The sequence below is a fragment of the Numida meleagris genome, chromosome 8 (assembly GCF_002078875.1).
Source record: "Numida meleagris isolate 19003 breed g44 Domestic line chromosome 8, NumMel1.0, whole genome shotgun sequence".
In the NCBI taxonomy this organism is placed as follows: Eukaryota; Metazoa; Chordata; class Aves; order Galliformes; family Numididae; genus Numida; species Numida meleagris.
This window is the reverse complement of record NC_034416.1, coordinates 11,561,876-11,585,427: the sequence shown is the minus strand read 5'-3', so window position 1 is coordinate 11,585,427 and position 23,552 is coordinate 11,561,876. Positions and strand designations below refer to the sequence as shown.

Below are 23,552 nucleotides of genomic sequence, written 5' to 3'. Positions count from 1 at the left end.
GGCTCTTCCAGGTGGGGGGCGAGTGGTTGACCCCACGTACGGACCTTGTCCCCATTTCTACCCCAGGCTGCGGGGTCGCCCCGTGCTGCGGGGTCACCTCAGTTCCTGGTTCTGGGGGGCCGGGGCCTCCTGCCCGCACTCACCGGACTGGTTTAGCAAGAGGAGGGGCAGCCGCCGGCTTTGAAGGGCTCCCTGGAAAGGTTCGATGGCCGCAGGAGAAAGGAGAAGGCAGGAGAGGTGGTTTTGGGTTTCAGCGGGGGAGCGGGCAGCCCTGCAGAGCTTTGTCTGCTGCTGGTGGCGAAAGGGAACCCAGGGGGTCCTCCTGCGCGGGGCTCCCCCCAGCCTCTGATCCAGCCCAGCTGCACCCGAGGGGAGGCGAATTCGGGGCCGTACAGAGAGGTGGGTGCTGCCCTCAGCTGCGGTTCAGGGACGCTCAGCCCCCAGGTAGGGCTGTGCACCAGGAGCCCCCACACTGCGAGGGCAGAGCCCTGTGGGCCCAGGGCAGCAGCAGCCTGCTGGGGGGAACAGGCTCGCGGGGGAAATGGTTGGGGTTTTTTTGGCTAGAAAGGCAATTTATGTTCCTGTGTTGCTCCAGGTTTGGGCACTCTTTGTATTTTTTTTTTCTTCGCCCTCCTTTAAAAAGGATGATTTCAAAAACAATCTGGCCATAATTGCAAAAGAAAAACAAGGAATCCACAAAAAAGACAAAAGTGAACTGGGCTTAATTGCAAAACAAAACAAAACAAAAAACAACCAACCCAAACCAAACAAGGCATAATTGCAAAAAATCCCGGGTGTAATTGCTTGGCCTGTCCATCAGAGCTCAGGAGGAAACCCCTGCGCCCTCGCACTCGCACCTTTTAAAACTTTCTAAAAAAGTTGTTCAAAACTTCTAACAAAATGAGGGAAACAAAGTGAACTCCTTCCCCCTTCACCTACTCGCTTTCCCCTTTCACCCTTCTCCTCAGCTGAGCGGGGTGAGGAAGCAGGACCCCCCCCTCCCCACCCCCCGTGGGGCACCCCCAGGCTGAGCGCACCCCAACCACCCCGCTCCTGCCGTCCCGTGCCGGGTCCCTGCGGGGCCGACCCGACCCGGGCGCGCCTCGGGGCCGCTTTTATCCGCCCGGGGCCGGCAGCGGGGCCGCAGCGGGGCCTGATTGGCCCGGCCCGGCCCGGCCCGGCCCGGCCTCACCGCGCGGCAGGTCGGCGATCCTCCTCCGAGCTCAGGTAAAGCCTTCCCCGGCCGGCACCCGGCTCCCAGCCAGCTCCGGGGCCGCACTGCCGGCGCCTTTTCCTTCCCCACCCTTCCTCTCCTTTTTTGTCGCCTTTTATTTTCCCCCCTTTTTAAAAAAAAATTGTATTATTCCCCATTTTTTCCCCTTTTATATTTTTTACCTTTTCCCCCTCCTTTTTTTTTCTTTTGTATTTTTCTGTTTTATATCTATTTTTCCCCGTTTTCCCCCTTTTTCTCCTTTTCCCCCTTTTCCTCTTTTTTCATCTTTTTCTTATTTTTCCCCCTCTTTTTTTTTTCTCTTCCGCCCCTCTCTTCTCCCCTTTCCTCTTTCCCCCCCTTTCCACCTTTCCCCTATTTCCTATCCACCCCTTTTTCTTCTTTCCCTTTCCACCTCTCCCCTCTCTCCCTTTCCCCTCCTCTCCCCCAGCTCCGTCCCCGGGAGCGGGCGCGCAGAGGGATGAGCAGCGGGCTGGTGCTGCGCGCCCCGCTCCCCGACGACTCCTCAGCGTTCACCTCGCTGAAGCCCGTCACCATGTCGGGGGAGCCTGGCGAGGACACCTCCGTCTTCGAGGACATCAAACCGCCTGCCAGGGGCCCGGACAACCCTCCCGACCTGGCGCAGGTAAGGCAGAGGCCCCGGTAAGGTGCTGCAGCCTCCAGTGGAAGACCGACAGCTGCGTGCATTTGGTTTAATTCTGTTTTGTTCACTTTATAGGTGGTTTTTCTCTTGCTTTTTCTCTTGCTTTTCGGCACCCCAACCGCTTTGTCCGCTCCTCCCTTCCCCTCTGCGGCTCTTTCTCCTGGCCATGTTTGGTTTCCTATTTTTCTCCTTCCCTTCCTTGCATTGCCCTGCGCCGCTGTTTCGGAGTTTCGGAGCACAGCCCTGCTCCTGGGACGGGTTTTGCTCGCTGCAGGGAGCACCCAGGGACCCCGCACCATTGGGGACACCGCAGACACCGGGATCGCTCCATGCATGGCGCAAGGGGAGCATTTTTATGATTATTAATTTTATTTCTGCCTCATGGCAGGGAAGGAATGCGCCTTGAAATTCCCCAGCCCCGTGGTTTCCCCCCACACATTCTGGGGATAAAGACCAGGATTTAGGGTGCTGGGGCCTCTCCCTGCCTCAAGGCCATTCTTCCCAGCAGGAATCAAGTGGGAGCTGCTGCTCCGGCCTCTTTCCCCAGAGAAGCGAGGCGAGCGGGGCCATGGCTGATGATCCCCGTGTTCCCAGTGCCGCTGTGAGCGGGGCCCCGCGAGGTGGCGGGAGGGCGGCTCCCAGCCCCATGGCCGCCCCATGGGGACACCTCGTCCCGCTCTGCCCTCTGCCCATGGCTTGCCAGCACGGGGCTGGCTGTTGGTGCCGCTGGACAAGGCTGTGACCCGTCACTGCTCTGGCCCTGCAGCATGTCCTGGTGCCCCCCAGAGCCCACCCACCACGATCCTGCCGATCTCCTTATCTCAATCCTCTTCCCCACTCCACAAACCCCTGCTCTAACAAGGGGAGAGGGGCAGCTACTTGCTAGTGGAAACATTATTCGATCCGTGTTGGGTGGAGATAGGGCATTCATGGAGTTTGCGCTTGTTTTTGCACTTTTCTCAGCCTTTCCAGCGACTTTGACCCAAATTATAAAACAAAAAGAAAGGAGATAGATAGAAATGTTTTTCCATTCCAGTTTTGGCTAGATTGACCAAAAAGAGAATTTTCCCCTTTAAATTGCAAGAGGCTGATACTGGAAGGAAGAGGGAGAAGGAAAATAAACAAACCCAAGGCGCATTCAGGGCGGTGTTCCAGGAGAGAAGGAGACGTTCCCACTGCGGCACCCCTGGGGCTGGGTGCTGTCAGAGGGGTGGCTGCGTCCCTCTGGGCTGCTGAGTTACCCCACTGCTGAGTCCCTTGAGCCTGTTGGAGCCACCCAAGGCTTTCCACCTGCCTCTCTTGGGTGCAAGTGTTGTTCTCTGCGGTGCAAACCCAGCTGCTGCCCTCTTGTGAGAGCCGTCCCGCAGCTGGTGAAAGTGAGGTCATGAGAATAGGTTTCTGTGATCCTGGGGATGATTCTGTATGGCCAGGAGGTGTTGGAGAGCAGGATGGTGGTGGCATGTCCCTTGGTCCCTGCCCTGCGCGTGGGACAGGAGCTGGCTCCTAGTGTGCTTTCCTGCAGCTGGTGAGGAGCACAAGGTGCTGAAGGGGCTCATCGTGATGGCTGGATTGCTAAAACTGGGGAGAATGGGGGCTGACAGGGGAGTCAGCCTTCCCGCTGTAGGATTTGAGGAGGGCTGTGGTGATTTTGGTGGGTCACACTGGTTGCAGGTGCAGAGCTGATGCTGGAGGGTCACTTGGGCCTGCTACAACACTGGGTGAGGTCAGGACCCACCAAAGAAGTGGCTGGGAAGAGAGAACAGAGAAAATGCAGCCTGTCCCCTGCCGTGACCTGTGTGCCCTGGCAGCCAACATGGCCAACCTGCCCTGAGGTGTACCAGACTCAGCACTGCCACTGGCCAAGGGAAGGGATTGTCCCACTCTGCTCTGCACTGGTGCGTCCTCACCTTGAGGTTTGGGTGCCACAAGATAAGAAGGACATAAAACTATCAGAGAGCGTCTAAAGGAGGGCTACAGAGATGGGGAAGGGTCTAGGGCACGGTGTGTGAGGAGCGGCTGAGGTCCCTGGGTCTGTTGGGCCCAGAGCAGAGGAGCTGAGCGGAGCCCTCATGGCGGCTGCAGCTCTCACAGGGAGCGGAGGGCAGCGCTGAGCTCTGCTCTGTGTCAGCGACGGGGCCCGAGGGGACGGCATGGAGCTGTGTGAGGGGAGGGTCGGGGGGTCAGAGGATGGGCCTGCTCAGGTGGGCATGGAACATCCCCAGGGCAGTGGGCACGGCCCTGGAGTTCCAGAAGCGTCAGGACATCGCTCTCAGGCACTGGGTTTGGATATTGAGTGGTCCTGTGTGGAGCCAGGGGTTGGACTCAGTGGTCATTGTGGGTCCACTCCAACTCAGGGGTAATCTTTGATTCATTGCCTCCCTTTCCTTGTGTGGGTCTTGTGAGGACGAGGGATGGGCTTTCCCATTCTTCAGTGATCCAGTGCCCTGCATGCCTGCTTGGAACCAGCCAGTGGGTGCTTAGAGGAGACTGGAGTCATTGTGTTGAGATCAACCGGAGCCCACAGCTTCCAGGACCAACCTGCAGATCTGCACGTCTGTTGGGCTCACTGCCTGGCTGGTGTCTGCAGGGAACTGAGCTGGTGTTCCCAGAGGGGATGGGCTCGTTCCCGTGTCCCTGCAAGAAGACCTGTTGGGGTGGTGGTGGGCTCAGCTCAGCCCTGCTGTAGGAGCAGATCAAAAGCAGAGGGGTTTTTTGATCAAAACCTGTGAGCCAAAGACCAGGAAATCTGGGGGTACCTCAGCCACTGCTGTTGCTGTTTCATTCTGCTTAATCCCCCAAACCCACAGACTCCATGGTGGCGAGGTGTGGGATGAAACAGCTTGGCTGAATTTTGAGCTGCGGGAGCACAATGGCTTTGTGCACGTGGTACAAAGGGCGATTGTTCGGCGGGGACGCTGGGCTCAGCGGGCGGCTGCAGGACGGGATGCAGCCAGGGGGGCTGCAGGTGTGCTGCTGCTGCCTTTCCTCCTGCTGCAGCCTCTTCTCTACTTCCCGGAATGAGGGAGGTTGCAAATCAGCCAGGGAAGCGTGTTTGCTTGTCTTTGACCACTAAAAAGGCAGCAGGGGGGTGGGAGGAAGCGAGCAGGGGACTCCGACTTGTAATAAACGCAACGGATTTCCCTTTCTCGCTCTTCCTGAATGGGGTGTGGGAAGCACACCTTGGTTGGAATTACTCACGAAGGTCTGGGGCAGCTCATTTTTGACCGGTGCATCATCCACTATGAAGTTTCCTCTCTCAAACCTGTTTGGTCAGCTACCTACGCTGCTTTGTTCCCGCTCCCTGGTCCAGTGAGCTCCTTTATCTGACCCATCCACTGCAAATAATCGCACTTACCACCGTCTTGTTAGCTGAGCCCCTTGATTAGAATATTTGCTTTTCTTGTGCTCCATTGGTGAATTACATGAGTCACAGGGTACTGCTGGTGTTTGGGGATTGGATAACCAGTGTTTACAATTCAGATGTTCTCAGAACTTGAGCTAGCATGAAAACTCTCAAAAAAAAACCCCATGGGCTGTTTCCCACATCAAAGAGGCTCAGCTCCTTCCAAGCTCAGATTGAAACTCAAACAAAGAATCTTTCATTAAGTTCAGAAATGCTTGGAGAATTCTTTGAAAATTATTTTTTAATTTTTTTTTAATGTGATGAGAGACCTTCAAATTTCCACTAAGGACAGGATTTTCAAGTATTCAAATGTATTTCATGACCTTGTTCCTTGTAGTATTTCCAGTACTAGCAGGAGAATGGCAAGAGATTGGTCAGGTCAGATCCTCCAGCCTCCAAAAACACGGGTACTTATCCCTTGTAGGAACATAGGCTGTTATCCATCCATTATCACCCCTGTCACATCCGAGGCGATTGTTTCACAAATGTGAGCCTATCTCGGAGTGGGCAGGGAGATGCAGATACCTGCTCACCAGCCAGCCCAGCCCATCTGTCAACCTTGCCTGTACAGCAGTGGTTTGTTTTGCTAGCAGAGGGAGCTAAGGAAAGGGGTGGGGGTTAATGCTTTCACTGAAAACCCTTGCAAGGAATGCAAGGTTTGATGGTGTTCTCTAACAAGTGGAAATGACTCAAGTTTGTTAAAATGAATGGAAAAATTCAATCACTCCTTTCTGACTGATCAATCCGTTGTTATTTTAGAACAGAACGTTTCATAGTGAGCGTCTTCTAGTGCTTGGTATTCTGGTGGTTCTGCATTGTCCTTTTGGGAGAACTTGATCACTAGCTTGACTGGCTGTTTGATGTCACCTTCAGGACATCACCTCATGTTTTCCAGGGCCTGGCAAGCCCCATTCTCTGAAATGCTCCTGCTGGATCTTCTCCAGGGCTCAGCATCTTCTCCATGTGTCAGCCTGTGCCCTGATCAGTCTCTGTTAATTAGGGCAATTGGCTATTTGTTTCTATGCAGGGAAGTTGTGGAAGGAGAGGGTTTAAGCTGAGGGAAGGAAGCTGGTGGTCACTCTCTGAGGCTTGCTGCTTGAGGACCTTGCCGGCAGCATGGATGCTAAGAAATGTATAGGGCAGTGTGCACACCAGAAAGGACTGCACTAAGCGTCCTTTCAGTCCTCAGTGGTGATACTGGCAGTGTTTACTTGGCCTTGTAACATGCTAGGTGCTGTGCAAGCCCAGAAGAAAGGAGTTGGCCCAAAGACCTACTCACTCAAATGCAATGTTTCCACATGCCTTAGGGTTTGTTTTGTTTTGCTAACTGGTTTGGCGAGGAAGTTGAAAGCTGCAGAGATGGTGGGATTTCTGTCCGCACATGAAACCTGACCTTGCTTCTCCCAGACGTGCATGGGGTATTGGGTCTGCCTCACTCACTGTACGAGGAGGAACAAGCTTTTTGGCCTGTCTTATCGCGTGCTGATTGCCAGGAGGACTTCACAAGCCCCAGCAAGCAGCAGATGATTCACTCTGCCTTTGTCAGACCTTGCCCTGGGAATGTGCATCTTTTCTTCTGATTGGAAGAGGCTGGGTGATGAGTATGAGCTTTCTGATGGTTTGAGTGAAGTGGAATGAATCCCACCCATAATCTGGCTGGAGGAAGCTCCCTGTGAGCACTAACAGCCTCTCCCATCTCATACTTGGTTCAGGACCTGTTGGAGAGCTCAAGGCCCACTGGCCGTGCAATAGCAAGAAATGAGTGGATAAATTTGTCTAGGTCATTCTGGGGAACATATGAGAGCCTCCATCTTACCAGATTTGGAGGAGAGGGAGTGCTGGAGCAGAGGCTGCAACCAGAATGGAGAAATGGTGCTACAGGTGAGCCAGCTTCTAGCTGAAGAGAGCAGCAGGGGCTGCATGGCTCTTGAAGGTCAACTTTTGGTTGTATGCGCGAATTGGAGGAACGTTTGAACTCTCCTGTATGCATTGCCTGAGGCTGATCTTCCAGGAGTTTAAATAGCATTGCATCATTGATCTTTTCAGAAAAGCATCCATACCAAAGTCCATCCAGTGCAGCCTCCAGCAGTGTGTGCCCACTTAGGCTGATGGAAAAGCTCCACTTGGCTTCGATGGGCTTGGCCCCAGCCTCTGCTGAGCAACAGCACTTTGGAAAGGGAAAAGTGCATACAAAGACATGACTCACTTACGAGTAAGGTATCCTTATGTCATCCCCTTCCATGCAGACGGAATTTCAGAGAGCTGTCTTTCTGCCAGGGCAGAGTAGGGAGCAGTGGGTGAGGAGAAAGCTGTCCCTCGTTCCCACCCACTCTCAGGCTCCATCCAGGCATTTGCTTTGTGCTTGGTAGGTCTGGGAAAGTGGAAATCAGTAGGGCCTCCCATCCCGACCTAGACCTGTCTAAGGCTAGGTGGACCAGGTGGCTGTGGTGTTCAGTAAGGCCTAGGGATGGTGCAGCAGAGCCAGAGCTTCCTCTAAGGTCTAATATGGATATTTTTCACTTCATTTAAGGTGTTGTTTTTTGGAAAGATTCCTGTTCATGTTCTCAAAGCCCCCGAAGCCTGGCTGCTCCAAACTGGCCCTCTTCTGGGTACTTGACCTTGGAGCTAGATGACGGTGTTCTGCTTTCTCTGGCCTTTGGGATCACTGACTGTGGTGGCATGGTTTCTGTGATAAATAACCAAGGTAGACTCGCCTTTCAGCGAGTCCTTATCAGCCGTTGGAGGAAAGGAATAGCAAACAGAGTCAGCGAGCCTGCTGGAAACACTGCTGCCTATTAGCTCAGCCGGAGGCCATCTGGCCACATCTGCCTCGATGGCAAATCTTGGGCTTAAGAAAATCTCTCGGTTCCAAGAGGTGATAATTAACTCAGGTAGTTCAACTGCAAGGACAGAAGAGCGCTCCGGAATAACCCTCCAAAGCAATGCGGCTCAGCTCCTGCAACATCCATGAGCTCCAAAACCTGGGAAAAGGGTGCATCCCTTTGGCCTCATCTTGCTCTCAGAGGTGCTCTTGCAAATGGAAAGGTGTGAAAATTTCAGAATAGGAAGCTGGTAGGGCAGATCCCCTCTGGCAGCCATCTCCATGGGCTCCAGAGTGAGCTTGCACAGGGACTTTAGCTTAGATGCTCACTTTCCGGGTGACCTAAGCTCATGAAGATGAATCTTGCCCCTTTGCACCTAATGCTGAATGCTCTGGAGGCAGCGCTAGCCTCTCAGAGTTGCCCCTCACCTCTTTGGGATGGAACAATCAGAGGAGCCCACCTGTGGCACCCACCTACCTAAGACCAGGGTTTAGCTTTGCTGCCTGCAGCCATGCTGGGCTGTTTGCAGCAGCTAGGCATTTGGACCTGTGCACTTGAAAGGAAGAGTCCAGGGGCTTTCTCTACTAATCCTGTTTTGCAGAGAGTTCCAGAAGACTTGAGGAACAAACAGAAAATAACGTTGATCGAGGTCAATATCAAAACCAAATGATCAGAGAAACAAATATTTACCCAAGTCAATATTTAACTAGGGAGACAATAAATGCTGATATTGAACCAAATCTGTATATAAATACGGTCTATTTATAACGTGTCCCTTTAAAGGGGCACTGCCAGGTACTTGCCATGGCTTTTGATTGATGATTATCCTCCCCATTGTTTGCCGATTCCCTTGGAGGCTGGAGTTTCATGCAGGTGCAGGCAGGAGAAACAGACTGCGAAACGTAATGCCATGGCCTGGCCACTGTTGCCCTTGTCCCAAGAGTGCTTGGGGAGGTCCCCCCTTAGCTGTGGAGTGGGCAAGGGGTTCAGGGTCCCCTCTTTGCACAGTATGGTGGGTCTGTGGCCAGGAGGGCTGGAAGATGCCAAGAAACGAAGCAACTCCTTGCTTTCCCCATCCCCCCCAGGTGCTCTCTCTGCCAACTTCACGAGCTCGTCGCCTGTTTAGCAAACATTGATTTCTCTCCCTGTTCCTGTGTGGTGACCACTTTTGATGTTTCTATGGCAGTTCATTATTTATCAACTTCAGATTAGAAAGCGTTTAATCATGGGAAGGACATGTCCCACCTCCTGCCTTGTCAGCTGGCTGTGCCTCGCGCTTTTTTAACGATGCTCACGGTTAATCGCTGGCAAAATGGCCTGGTTGGCTCAAGTTCCCATTTTTGTGTGTCCTGCCAAGAAACGTTTGTCTGGGGCTCTATGTTTGCTGATCAGTGTGCTGATAACTACTCAGCCTGCCTGGGATGGGATTGAGATGAGGGATGGAGACCTCCAAGGCAGGAGATTCCTGCAGGGCTTTTGGAAGTTGGTGGCTGGCAGAGTGGGAGGACTTGGGTCAGTGTCTGCTAGCCACAGGAGCATCCATTTGGGGGAGAGAAGAGTGGGGAACCCTTTCCTTTGCCTGCATGGATTTTTGTTTTCTTTCCTCTGGCAGGTTGAGAAGACCCTCCTATATGGTCAGAAATAGATACTGTGACTTTGAGGGGAAAATATGGAGATTCAACATTTTTATTGCTCTGAAATGTATTCTTATTGGTCTTCCCTTCCTGGCCAAACCGTAAATCCCAGTTTGGAGGAGATGCCTCTAAAGCATGGAGGTTTTGTTGATGTCTGCTTTGGCTGAGTTTCCCCTTGGCTCAGTTTTTGCTGGAACTAGTGACCCATGACTCCTGGCACCGTTGTCAATGCAGCCAATGAAGCCTGGGGCATGCCCGTCTCCTGACCCTGTGTCTCATCCTCGTCTGCAGCAATGCCATAACTAATGTCTATAAGGGAAACTAGGTCACTGAGGCCTCCAGAGAGCTGCTGGGCCTTCAGCTGGAAGGCCCTACAGTCTTTCTCCATAGAGCCAGAGTGGGATGGCTCTTGCAGTATTGAGATGCACTGAGCGCTGTGGCTGTGTGATTGGTTCCATTCTCAAAAAGGCAAGAAAATAGTTAATTTTCTGCCTGTGCCTGTCAGATGGGGAGGAGGGAATATGCTGAGCATTTCTGGTCATTCCTGCCTCATGTGAACCACCGCAGAGTCCTCGGCTGCCCTCCCAGGAGCTGAACTGTGCATGTGGTATTGAAGCTGTTCCTGGCAGGTGATAGGATGCAAATCCCCATAAACCATTATAGCTCTGACCCAGAGGCTTCACCATGAAGTATCTCTTCATGCTTCTAGTTAGCCCATGGGACCAGCAGCTCTCCAGGGTTTGCAAATCTCATGTCACCAGCTCTTTTGGCACCTGTCCTATCAAGGCCACGTGGCTTTGTGGTCTGTCATCAACCTGCAAGAAACATCTTCCATTTAGATGCAACTCTCAGAATAGGTGCACCTCAAAAGTGGGAAAGCTCAGTCAGTTGAGTTGGTTTTGCTGGTTTGCTTTGAGAGAGAGCAAAGCCTAGTCTGGTTTCCATCCCTTACTGCTCTGACTGTTCAGCCTATTAAATGTGTGAACGATCCTATGGTGAGGAGATGAGGCTTTTCCACAGTCCTGGAGAAACCTTGTGGTTAGGGTGAATGCTAGTGGAGGAGAAGCATGGCACACTGAGAGGCTGCAGCAGCTGCAGGAGAAGGGTGTGGAGTGAAAGTGGGTTGTAAGCTGTTGTTGATCCCGCACACACAGTGTCAGGGCCCTCTCCACCCCTCGGCAAGGATTAAGACATAAAAACAGTGTGATTGCATGAGCTGGGAACCAGGTCTGCCCCTCCTCCCCTTGCCTGTGATTCCAAAGAGGAAAGCAAGCCAAAAAAACATCACTGTTGGTGAATAGAGGGAGGGTGGTACCATGGCTGTGTTCCCACCTCCAGGCTGGAGGAAAATGGAGGTTCTCCCAGCTGCTAAGGATGGCTCCCCAGAAGAGAACCACTGGTGAGACCCCAGTGGAAATGGGGGTACTGGAGAGAACAGCTTAGGGGGCAGGTTTCTACTCATTGACTCTGCAGCCCTGCTCGTTCCTCCATCAGCCTCTGAAACGCATGTCCTGGGGATGCTGGCTGGGGCGGCAGGGATGGAACATACTTGACGGTTGCGGGAGGTGGCCTGGCTTCAGGAGGACCTTCCCACTAACACAGCCATGTCTGTTCCACAGCTGCACCCCATGAGGATGGAACAGCGGATGCCGCTCACTCTCGAGGTGAAGAGCTTTCTTCCTTCCCCCCTCTGCTTGTTTCTGCTCCTGTTTGCAAGAGGTACCCGTAAGAGATCCCCCACCCCAGTGCAGGCCATCCAGCAGCCCTCTCAGAACAAGGTGGTGAGGACGTGGTGGCATCTCCCTTATCCTTCCTTGAAATCCTGCCACTAGCAGGGGTGCATTCCCCCTGCCTATTGTGTCTCTATCCGTGCTAGCCATCTGGGTGACAGTGAGGCTATCTCTTCCACTGTGAAAAGCTGTGTAAGCAGCATCTAGAAAGAGGCACCTGCATTTGGGATTCTTGAATTGGATCCCACCCAGGCATGACAGGAGGGCATCCCTGTACATAGTCATCCCAGCTCTTGTGTCAGCTGTGGAATGAAGGGTGCTTTTTGGGTAATGTGTTGGGTGGGAGGTGCTTAGGTGAATGGCTTGGTGTTAGGTATTTGCTCAATGCCCAGCAAGCAAGGAGCTGCCTAGTGTTGCTAGGTTTTCCTGGGCCACAAACAAATCAAGCAACTCTTCTGAGGACACCCCTGGGGTCCTGCAAGTTCTAGAGCATCACCTGCATCATTGTGATGTTCTGGGTTCCAGTAAGGTGGGAACTCTACCTCGAAAGTGATTCTGCAGCCAAGGACAGGGCTGGAAGTCTTCTCTGTCCCATCAAAGACGATTGCTTTGCTCTTCTGAGAAGTTGTACCCTAGCACCCCCTTTCCCCAGGTCCCTGGGGCTGCCTAGGATCAGAAGTGGATTTATGAGGCTCCATGGAGTGGGACCAAGCACACTTTGATCTGCAGGTAGAGGTGAGGAGAGAGGGATGGGAGACAGTGGGCAGGGGCAGGCAGCGGCAGCGGGTGGACAGATGGATGGTCTCTGAGTGAGAACGCGGTTTGGGATCCAAACTTAGAGCCCTTTCTCCACTGAATGTACCTGCCTGGCCACCCGCTGCATAAGAACCCACTAGAGTGTGGGGGGAGACCTTTCCTGGGAACTGAAGGTGAGAAACTCAAATACCAGAGATAAGGGAAGGGCAGAAGTAAAAGGCATCCAGCGCCTTCCCCCTGCCTCGCTCCCCCGGCAAGTGGGGCCGTTTCATCACTCAGGTATGCGCGGCATCCAGAGCCTCCAGTCCCACCCCAGGGGTCCAGTTTGGTGCCAGGGTGGGCACACAAACAGCACCCAGGGCTCAGCTCCCAGCCCTGGAGCTGGCGTGGCTCTCCCAGACTGAATGCTGCAGTGGGAGCGGAGAAGGGGCCAGGATTTTGGAACAGCACCCAAGGATGGGATCTCTGCTCTGAGCTTCCACCCGTGCAGAAGAGGATGTATTGGTGGCATGTACGTGAGTTTGGGTGGAAGCCAGCTTAGTCGTGCATTACCAGTGTGGCTTGCAAAGGTGCAAAGGCTCTTTGAATTCTCTGGAAGTGCAGGTGATGTGTTTCAGTGGAAAGGGCGAGGAAAGTACCTTGGATCCTGTCCAGCTTTGATAACAGCAATGAACTTACAGCAGGGATGACTTTGGCCTGGTGGCATAGTTCAGAGCCGCACAGCCCTCGGCTCGAGCGTAATGGGTGTGGGATGGGAGCAGCCTGCACTCCTCAAGTGTGCTGTAGGCTCTGCCAGGGAAGCCCTGCAGTTTTGCCAGCTCCTCTACATATCAATGAGTCTATGAGGGCTTTGCAATCAGCTTGACATAGGGATAACCACATAATTAAAGGCTGTAGCTTTATGAAAGAGCGTTAGTGCTTGTGTCTTTAACCACAAAGAGCAGGAGTTGAGTCATCAAATGCCAGGGGATGAGTTTCCTAGCGGGTTACTCCATCAGGTTGCTGAATTATTGGGCCTGGATCCAGTGGGATGCTGCATCAGGCGTGAACTCTGACAAGCAGTGACTGAGCTGTAGGTTCTGTTAGCCTGGCAACCTGGAGCTGTAGAACTCGACCAGAGGTTGGCCAAGGGCTGAGTCATTTTACCAAGACAAGGCAGCAACAGCATGCCTGGCAGTTTCCATTCTAGGCTCACAGTCCATGGAATTTGTGCCAACATCACTTAGGTTTCTAGGGCCATAGCCAAAATTACTCTCAATTAATTGTCTCAATTAATTTTCTTAATATTGTCCACCTTAGAGTAAAATGAGTACATCTCAGGCTGCTGAGTTTAAAGCAGGCCAGAGTCAGCATGTCTAGGGTGAGCTGCTCCAAACACACCCGGGCTGGCTTGAGCAGTGCTCCAGGTTTTACTCATGTCTAGTACTTTATGCTCTCATTTGTGGGACCAAAGAACTGTGCTAAATCAGAGAATCACAGAATTGTAGGGGTTGGAGGGGACCTCTGGAGATCATCTAGTTCAACCACCCTGGTAAAGCAAGTTACCCAGAGTAGGTTACACAGGAAAGTGTCCAGGCAGGTTTTGAATATCTCCAGCCTCATCATTATCAAGATGAATTTCTTTCATGACGGCATCCTTGGCCTTGCTCGGCCTTTGGTACCACTGCAGGTAGGTAGGAGGGAAGTGGGACAGAGGACAGGGTGACTTCATCCCTGGGAGCCAGAGATGGAAGCTGATCGCTGCAGCAGCTGGCACCTGGGCTGTTCTTGTAGCTCTCCTGGTTCCCCTCTAGTACTTGTTGAATGTTGAACTCCCATCAGACTTGCTCTTCACAAATTCTGTTCTCTGTATTTTTCACCACAGGGACGATCTGAATTGGATAAGTACCTCTCCAACCAGATGCCACCCATCCCCATGATACCAGACAAGAAATACCGCCGGGAGAGCGCCTCAGTGGTAGATGAATTCTTCTCAACAGAGAAACCCACTTCCACGCCTTACAGCGTGAACATCAATGTGATCCTGCCCGACACCACGCACTTACGCACTGGACTTTACCGATCCCCCAAACCCATGACGCCATTTACGCAGATCAAGACGGAGCCCAGCACCAGCTTCTCCCAGCCCTGCTCTTCCACGTCGGGCTCCACGCAGACCCTGCCTGACTTCACCAGCGTCTTCAGCATGCCCCAGTCAGTGGCAGTCAACAACATCTTCATCAAGCAGGAGATGCCTTCTGATATCCCGCTATCCAGCAGTTCACAGCAAGCCCAGTTTTACCAGATGCCTCTTGGCAATGGCAGCGCTGATCTTACCAACCTGACACCCTCCTCAAACAGCACCACAGCCATCAACAGCCTCAGTGGTGTCACCATGTCCACAGGAAATGCCATGTCCAGTGTGCTTCACAGACATGTCCAGGCTGGAGGGCCAGTTAAGCAGTACCCACATGTCTCCCAAGGACAGGAGAACTTCAACATCTCAGGGCAGTTCTATGCTGTGCCAGGGGTGAACCTGCCGCCTTCGCCCCCCAACTCGCAGCCTGGCAGCCCGGAAAATCAACCAGAGCTCATCAACACCATCTCTCCCCCACCATCCTATGAAGCCACTTTTGGACTGAAGCTGGTCCAATCATCCCAGGTCCCTCCAGTCCCCAACAGCCTTGGGACCCTCTGCCAAGGGCACACTGTCATGCAGACCCTGAAATATAACAGACGCAACAACCCTGAGCTGGAGAAAAGGAGGATCCACCATTGTGATTACCCAGGTATTTTCACTGTTTTGGATTGGTTTTGGGGTCCCTTCTTGGCACAGGGAAACTGTGGGCTGCTTAGGAATTGACCAAGAATCCTTCTGTCTGTGTGAAGAAAGGTGACATGGCACTGAGTGGAAAGTCCCAGGGAATCGAGGTCCCCCCACCACCAAGGGAGTAGTAGAGGCTGGCCCTGCCTGCTCTCATGGATGCATTTTCTCTCCCTTTCCCTTTTCCAACTCTGGCAGCAGCAAGCCTAGCTCTGAGAAGCAGAGAGTGCTGTCCAAGCATGGGGATGCTCCCAAAACCCAACTGCCTTAGGAGCTCTCTGTACTCTGCATGGGCAAAACCATGCCTTCTGTTTAATTTTCCATTCCCATCCTCCCATCAGAGGTGGCAAACCATCTACTGATGTCCACAAGCAACCTTTTTAGTCTCTTTATGGTGCTCGAATTCTCTTTCTTTGCAAAGAGAAAAGAGTCATACCTATCAGTGGCCTCAGGTACTGCATCGAGATGATTCTATGATTCTGCAACTTTGAGCTGATAGCCGCAGCCGTGTTTTTGCAGTCAGCAGCTTGTGCTGAATTTTCTGCCTCCTGCTATGGCTATGGGAGATAGGGCAGAGGTGGTGTGGGTGGACCATGGCTCTGGGATGGAGGCCGCTCCTCCGCTCCCATCAGGATTGGTCAGAGCATGAGTCATGTCCTGCATGTCCCATGCATTACCAAGGCACAGCTTCCCTTCAAGCCAGACTGTCTGCTCCAAGAGTACGGGAGAGAAGGAATGGGGAATCCTCAACCCTGACCTCTTCTTTAGCAAAAGGGGCCATGCAGGGTCCTGGAGCTGGTGAAGAAAGATTGTTTCACTTCCCAGCCTCTTACCCTAGGCACTAGCTCACCTCATTTCTGCTTAGAGCTTGGCCTATTTCAGCCTTGTTTCCCATCAGGGCAAAGGTGCAGACAGAGAGGAGTTGAAATGCAGAGTTTGGCTTTAACCTTCTGAAGCACCTGTTGCCAGCAAATCCTGTTGCCAGCAAATCCTGTGACACGGACTTCCACAGACTGTCCATGGCAAAAAAAAAAAAAAAGAGGAGAAAAAGTCATTCCCTCTATTGAGTGTTCAGTGTTTTGCCAGATGTTAGCTTTTCTTGGAGGCTGTGAGATGAGAAGGGGCAGAGGAAGGACGAGGTCATGTCTAGGTGGGCTTTCCTGTACACAAGCTGGCTGTTTGCCCTCCTGCTTGACCATTGGGGTTGTGGGCCACAGGGAACCTGGGGTAGCCCATCCCAGTAAAGGAAACTTCCAGAACTGGAAGTGTTGGTCAGTCATTTTGGTTTTCATTGTTAGGAGCTTGGGCACTGGGAGGATATGGTGGCTTTCATGCATCCCTGCTGATCAGGAGCTGGTAGACCCAGCCAGATATTACTAGCTTCTCCTTCAGCTGAATGAACACACTCTCTTTTAGAGACATCTTTCTCTGATAAACCAAAAAGTTTTAGCTAAATTGGGCTCCACGGGGTGTGCTCGGCCCCTCTGTCCTCTCTCTGCTGGAAAGCTGTGACTGAGCACAGGGGTGTGTCTCTAACAAAGGGGAGCAGAGGTTGGGAACTGTAATGCCCCTAAGTCTTTGTGAGCAGCGGTGATGAAGGATCTGGGCTGCTGAGAGTTCTGCTGGCATCTGAAAGGTTTGGAAAATGAGGCTCTGACCCAAAGCTGCTTGGTGGGAGAAGGTGTGCAGTGCATTGCTGGAGGCCTTCAGTGAACTCTTCCTAAGAATTCAGGCCTTTTGGGGTCCATCTCGCTTGGAATGTTGACTGCTCTGAATGTCTGCAAAGTCCAGTGGTGATGGATGCTGCTGTGGGCACCCCAGGATGGCAAACAATGCCTGCAGATGTGGTATTCCACTGGTGGCATTGCCAGCGTTGGGAAAATAAACTGTATTTTGCAAGTGGAGGGGGAAGTAGCACAAGGCTTTATTAGATGGTGTGGAAACATTGGAAGAAAAAATATGACTGTGTTGCTTAGAAAGGTAATAAAAATTCAAATTTATATTTTAATATGCATGTCAAAACTAAATGAAGCAGGGCCATAAAGGCAGCATGAGGAGCTTCTCCAGACCTAATAGAAAGGAAGAATGGGCAATCATTCACTGGGCCACGTTTGTTGTTGAAACTCTTGCTAAAATCACAGTGTTTCTGCTGAGAGCCTTTCTCTGATTAAATCTGTTGGTGCTAATCTGAAAAACATCCCGCCATGTGCCTTGTGGGAACTGGGACTGGCCTCATCATGCCTGCTGGGTCTGTTGCAGAGCCCACCTTCCCTCCCACTTTGTTGTGGTGGTCCCAGTCACCTCTGGAGCCCAGCAGGACAAGCAGCAGCATGCAGCTGGCAGCTTGTGGTGGTGAAATTGGTATTTCTATCCTGCCTGGAAGGTCAGGGAAGTTCTGAAAGCTGGGGTCTGGCTTTATCCTCTGCTATTCCCAGCACAGTGCCTATGGGTGTCACAATTGCGTAGCAAGAGATGACAAGTTGTCAGTGTTTGTCTGCTCTGGACATCAAGCAATGTCTTTAGATATTGCTGAAGCAAAATGGGATGTCCAGGCTTCTTTGTATCCTGCTACTCAGTGTGCTTTTCAGGGCCTGCTCTGTCCCTAATCCCAAACATGAATGTTCTAGGTTTGTTGCAACAAGGGCCCCTTTTTCACCGGGAAGTTGTCTTTGCTGTTTTCACAGGTTGCACAAAAGTGTATACCAAGAGCTCCCACCTGAAGGCACACCAAAGGACTCACACAGGTAAGAGCCCCACATCCTGCCAGCAAACCCTGCCAGCCCTGGGCTGGGGTGGCTGTCAGGACAGCAGCACAGCCAGGTCTATTGATGCTAATGGTAACAAAACCCCAGTGGTTGCACTGGTTTCTGACAACTCTGTGCAGCTTGCTTGCCTTCTGGAGGGACAGTCTAAGACATAGGGAACTCCTAGGAGGCTCTCCCAGTGGGTTGGGAGGAGGAGGTGTCCCCAGTCCTCTATTACGTGCAGCCTGAAGGATCCTCCTTCCAGATCTCACAAATCCTAGCCAGCTCAGATCCTGCCTAGCCAGCAGAAAAATTGCCTACTGGCACGTGGTGTGTATCTTTGACCTCTGAAGAGGTGTCCACGGCTCTCAAGCTGGATTTTCTGGGCTTGTAGTGAGCTCATCTCTCCTGTGAGACTGCTTGCTGCCTGGTGGCTGTCCTCTGGCTGTAGGGTGAGGGTGCTGAGGCGAGGCAAGGGCTGGTGCCCCCATGCTCCCACCACAGCCAGCTGGCCTGCAGCAGACCCAGCTCACTTGTGCATTCAAGCACAGGTCTCCTCATTAAGGTATTTATTATACCTGAAACTTTATCAGATCACCAGGTAGTCCAGGAACCATCAGTGCCCTCATAAATCTCTTTTATAGGAGAGCTGATCTTTACTGAAAGCAATTAAGCTGGCCCAGAGTTCACTTTTCTTTTTTATGAACAACGAACAAAACCCATCCTGAGGCTGGGAATCAGCTCTTGTGCTTGGCTCCGTTCCTTTTCCACCTTATCAGCCCTTCCCACAAGCTGGCCAGGAGATTTCCTTTGTGCACGAGGTGCAGCGTTTCTGGGCAGGGAGCGACACGGAAGGGGTGGCAGCGAGGCGCAGGAAGGACATTGTCCCAGCACCGATAAACCTTTGTCACAACGGCGATCTGCACCTGGGGCCACGTGAGGGGTCTGGCTCTAAAATGAAATCTCTCTTTTTCCTCTCCTTTTTGGAGCACCGCTTAGGGACGCAGCCTACGTGAGACACACGTTGTCCCTACAAACCACGCTATAAGGATGTATCCAGGCAAACTTGGGTGGTTTTTGAACCCAATAAAGTGCAGTCATTTTTCCGTGTTTCCCAGTAACGAGGCAGGAAACCCAAGCTCGGTTGCCTTCTTCCAGCTCACCTGCTGCAGGAGGAAGGCCGGGGGGCCCAGGAGGTGACATGAGCCACCAGGACAGCTGCTGGTGGTGGCCAAAAAATAGGAACCCAAAGCTGAGGGCTACATGCAGGCAAGCTCGGGGCATCTGCGTTCAGTTTTTGAGGTCTGTTATGTCTGCCAGGAGGGGTTAAACCCGTGGGAGCACACCATTACTCAGGTCTTTTCTTGCGGTTTGTCCGTTGCCATGGGCTGGGCTGTATTCATCTCCTGGAGACACCGCTCATTTCCTGGGTGCCATTGTGAGATTAAATATATAACCAATCGACTCCCCGCCCCCCGGGGCTGGGAATGCCAGCTCGGGCCCTTTGTTTGAGCTTGCCCTGCCGTGCTGTCCTGGGAGATGGAGCCAGCTCACGGGACAATGGAAAGCATTTTCCCTCCATTCTGGAGCTCAACCTGGTATTGTTTGAAGCTATAGGGCCTTGGTGGGGTTGACCCAGCCAGGTCACCTGCCTGGGACAATGTCTGTGGTTGCACAGTGCAAACCTTACTTCAGCATGCCAGCGTGATTGCTGACAGACCCCTGGACCTGCCATTAAGTGTGACTGCAAGTGCTGCGTTTGCCCCCATCAAAAAACACCCTGTGCAGGACTTTTCGGGGAGCGGGATGTCGTCTTCGTGCCCCTTCTCCTCCAGATCCACCTCTGTGCATCCAAACCTAGAATATTTTGTCTGGTGTGTGCTGGAGGCCGCTGCTTTTTGCTATGGCCTTGTGTTTTCTGTTTCCCAGCCAAATCCGCAGCCCGTCTGGCAGCGGGGCCGGGGGAGGAACGAGCCGTTTGCCGGTGAGCGTGCCGGAGCGCCGCGCACATGCCCATGCATGCATGCTGCGTGCGTGCGTGCCTTCATGCCGCGATGGTGCGCTCAGCAATTGGCCGATGAAACAGTAAATATTTGAGGTCGGGAAAGTCAGCACATTCCCTGAACTCTGCCTGCTTGTTCAGGCTGTTAAGAGCGAGGGCTAATATTTGAAAGCACCACACCCAAGCAGGGAGAGGGCTGCAGCCAGGGTTCAGCGCGGTGGCCAGGAGCTGCTGGCGGGCACGGGCTTCTTCCAACCCGGTTCCCAGCTGGCGGGGGGTTGTACAATGCCATTGATTTTGGTTGGGGAATAGGTGTGTGTGTGGGGGAGGAGGCATTATGTCATGCCTGATGATCCCAGGAAAACACAACGTCCTGTGTGTAGCCAGCTACCGCAGGGCTGGGAGAACTGGGTGGTGGCTTCGAAGATGCAAGGCTCTGAGGAACTTCCTCATGGTGCACCCTCATCCCACATTAACAGCAAAAATAGCAGTTTTTGGCTTTTTAGTCAAAAAGAAAAAGAGCTCTGGAAGATTTGTACACAGAAATGCTCCAATATCCAGCAGGACTTGAGGTACTGACTTCCCATGGCAGTGACCTTTGTTAGTGCAGATCATCACTGTGGTCCTGCAGGGGGCAGCCCCAAGTGTTTTTTGGCCATACTGGAGCAGGAGATGGGCGCAGGGCAAGCTGGGCAGGCAGGTGGCCGTGCTGTCCCCTGTGTTCTGATGGTGACGTGTGGCTCTTCCCTGCAGGTGAAAAGCCCTACAAGTGCACCTGGGATGGCTGCGACTGGCGCTTTGCCCGCTCCGACGAGCTGACCCGGCACTACCGCAAGCACACAGGTGCCAAGCCCTTCAAGTGCCTGGCCTGTGGCCGGTGCTTCTCTCGCTCTGACCACCTGGCCCTGCACATGAAGCGGCACCAGAACTAGGGACCACCTCCATTGCTATGTCTCCAAGGGCAGCTGGCACTCTTCTTCGAGGGGAGCTCTCCTCCACTTGTACATAGGAACAACCCCGTGCTGTGATCAACTGGCAGGACAGAAGGTGAATCCCACCCCCACCATTCCTGGTTTTAAAACAGATACCATTAAAAAAGAATGATAATTACAGACTGATCTTGCCACGAAGCTCCCTGCAACACCAGGGCGATGGGCTTTGGATGGCAAACATCTTTCTTCCAGCAAACCTGCTATTTATTTGTCGCTTGGGACCAGGTCTCCTTGGTGTCTTTTGCTCCTGGGGACATTTTGCCCCTCTCAAGGTTGTGCCTTTGGGGAGTCAAAGGATGGATGGGAAGGCTGGTGGACCTGGGTGTCCCACCAGTTGTGAAATCCTCTAAGACTGCCCCATTTCATGGCCCTGGTTGGCACTGGTGACATGGAGAAGTGCGGCCCATGGCTGCTTGGGTTGACAACCCCAGTCTCTGTGGGGGCATGGAAGAAAGTATGAAATACTCACACAAGGGACAGTGCAGAAGCTGCATCCTGTCAAACCCAGGGCATTTGCCCTGCTTGGCTAGATTTTCTGGTTACGTCCTCAGCATTTCTGCTTCCAAGATGAAATGTGACTCCGGATAACTCTGAGGGGACCAGGGTGGGTCTCAGAGCCACCCTGGAGACAGCAAGGAACTCACCTGTGAGCTCTGGCTTCCCAGAACGTGCCATGCCTTTCTGCAAAGGGCAGGCTCTGCTCATGCCTTGACCACATGCATGAGGAACATCACCCATCACGCTGGGCCTGTACTGTTGCTGTTTCACCACCTTCAGACAGAAAGGAAAGGGGAAAAAGAACCAAAGAAATGTCTTTAAAACAAATTCCGATAAATTGTGCTGTTCAGAATGTGATCGTGTTACCTACCTCACTGGTTCCCCACCCCAGGCTCTGCAAGGCACCTCCCTCCACTTCCTTGGGTGCCGTGACGCATAGGGCACGTTGGCTCCCCTTCAAAGCCTACCAGGGGTTAGATGTGGGCAGAACAAGGACCAGGCCACGCCAGCTCAACCGGCAGCCGTGGGGGTAATAAGTAAATCAGGAACAAATAATATGCCCGGTGCATTCAACAGAATATTGATTTCCCCCACCCCAGCTTCTCTTTCATTCTTTCTTGAACAAATTTAAGGAGCATGTGGATGGATGCATCTCCTCACCAGGAAATGAACTGCAGCATCTTCAGGCCCATAAATGAGCTTTTGCTAACTGCAGCCATGGCCACCAAGCCCTGGTCATGGTCACATTCTCATGTCCTTTCTTCAGCTCTTCCTTCATGGCTTAGTGGGGAGCAGCAGGTGCTGGGGCTTGGCCAACGGGCTCATCCACACTTCACCCTGTTGGCTGTGGGGTCTCTGCGTGTGTTGAGTGTCTGCAAGTGGTAGAAGCCATCATGCTGGGGCAGGTGCTGCTGGTTCCTCCTCTTGTATCCTTTTGGAGACCCTCTGAGCAGGGTCAGAATGAAAGGGGTTGAACCTCCTAAACATGTGAGTTAAACTAAAGGGCACAGGGTTGACCAACCCACATGTGCTGTGGGACTGGTTGTAGGCTCACCCCTCACCTGTCACCCTCCCAGAGGGACTTCATTCCATCCTCCCTTTTATTTTGGGGATAGAAACCTCCAGCTGCCCCCATTTCTGTCTCCTGGGGCCCAAAACCCATGTGCTGACAAACAGCAAATGCCAAACCAGGCAACAGGCAGCTTTAAATCATAGGAGAATTTGAAATAATTTACCTGATTATCTCATTTTTTTTTCACTACAGAAAACAATGCATCTGCCCATCCTCACATAGACACACATTTATATTTTTGAGATTACTTTGATGGGGGACTGAGGAAGAAGTGTAATAATGAATAACCCACCCCAGCCCATCTCTGCACCTCTGGTTTGTATGCAAAATGCTGCCATGCAAATGTTTTACTAGCACAAAGGCAACACTAAAAGAGTCCCCAGCAAAACCAGAGTGCGTCTCAGCTTTTATTCCTTTTTTCTGTCTCCAGCTGTGTGTTTGGTGGCTGAAGGCAGCTTTGCCTATGAGCCTCAGAAGAAGCTGGGGCAGGAGGGGAGGGATGCTGAAAGTGCAAAGCCAGCAGCAGGGGAGAGAGAGGGAGCTGAGCTGGAGGAAGGTCTCTCTGTTCCCTGCCCCTTCCCAGACGGGAAGACATTGGGGAAAGTCTGTGAGCCCGGGGGGCTCTTCCTGCAAGGTTTCCTGTGCTTTGTGCAGAACAAACCCAGCTTGTATCATAGCAGCAGAATGGCTGTAAATAGGAAAGCACTGCATCGCTTGGTGTGTCTGTGCGGGCTGAACGTGATCGTTCACTGCCCAGAATGAGCACAGCAAGAAGAAGTAATTGGGACCTGGAAAACTTGGGTGGAAGGTTTTTTTTTTTTTTTTCCAGTGATGCTTTTTGTTTGTTACACAGCCCCTACAACTATTAATCTATCTAATATTTTGTAATAAAATTTTATCTCGTGGAGATGGCGTCTCTCTTCCCTCCTGTTGTAAGTAGTGCTCCTGTTGCCTTTGCCCGCTGCTCATGTGTGCGTGTGTGTGTTGGTTTTATGAGCTTAATAAAAGGAAAAATGGCTTTTTAATTTGGTTGGGTTAGGAAAGCAGGTATCCGAGCAGGGCAGGACTGGTGTGTGACGATAACCCACAGCACCAGGCAATGCTGTGAGTGCAATTCTGTGGCCTAGGCTGACTCTTCAGAGGAATGCTGAGCCCTTCCTCCAGCTGATGTTGCAATGCTTTGCAGGGAAGGAGGAGGGCAGGAGAGGCTTTTTGCTGTCTG

At 52.5% G+C, this 23,552-nt stretch overlaps 1 protein-coding gene across 5 annotated transcripts; it reads left to right on the top strand.

The window, feature by feature from the left end:
* On the top strand, positions 204–23,355 carry LOC110403064 (Krueppel-like factor 5). Of its 5 annotated transcripts, none has more exons than XM_021405846.1 (6): positions 204–399; positions 1,662–1,856; positions 11,353–11,397; positions 14,084–14,987; positions 17,707–17,766; positions 20,522–23,355. In XM_021405846.1, the coding sequence occupies exons 2-6, from the start codon at positions 1,692–1,694 to the stop codon at positions 20,698–20,700; spliced, it is 1,353 nt and encodes a 450-aa protein (XP_021261521.1). In that variant the 5' UTR covers positions 204–399; positions 1,662–1,691; the 3' UTR covers positions 20,701–23,355. The 5 variants fall into 5 exon arrangements, with proteins under 5 accessions (XP_021261521.1, XP_021261522.1, XP_021261523.1 ...); XM_021405847.1 differs by lacking the exon at positions 204–399 and adding an exon at positions 1,101–1,227; XM_021405848.1 differs by lacking the exons at positions 204–399; positions 11,353–11,397 and having other exon boundaries at positions 1,544–1,856.

Bases quoted from the DNA above. Each gene is read 5' to 3' on its own strand.
- LOC110403064 (XM_021405846.1), top strand. From the start codon at position 1,692: ATGAGCAGCGGGCTGGTGCTGCGCGCCCCGCTCCCCGACGACTCCTCA. The intron at 11,398-14,083 runs GTGAAGAGCTTT...TTTTCACCACAG, and splicing joins GGATGCCGCTCACTCTCGAG to GGACGATCTGAATTGGATAA. The intron at 14,988-17,706 runs GTATTTTCACTG...CTGTTTTCACAG, and splicing joins CCACCATTGTGATTACCCAG to GTTGCACAAAAGTGTATACC.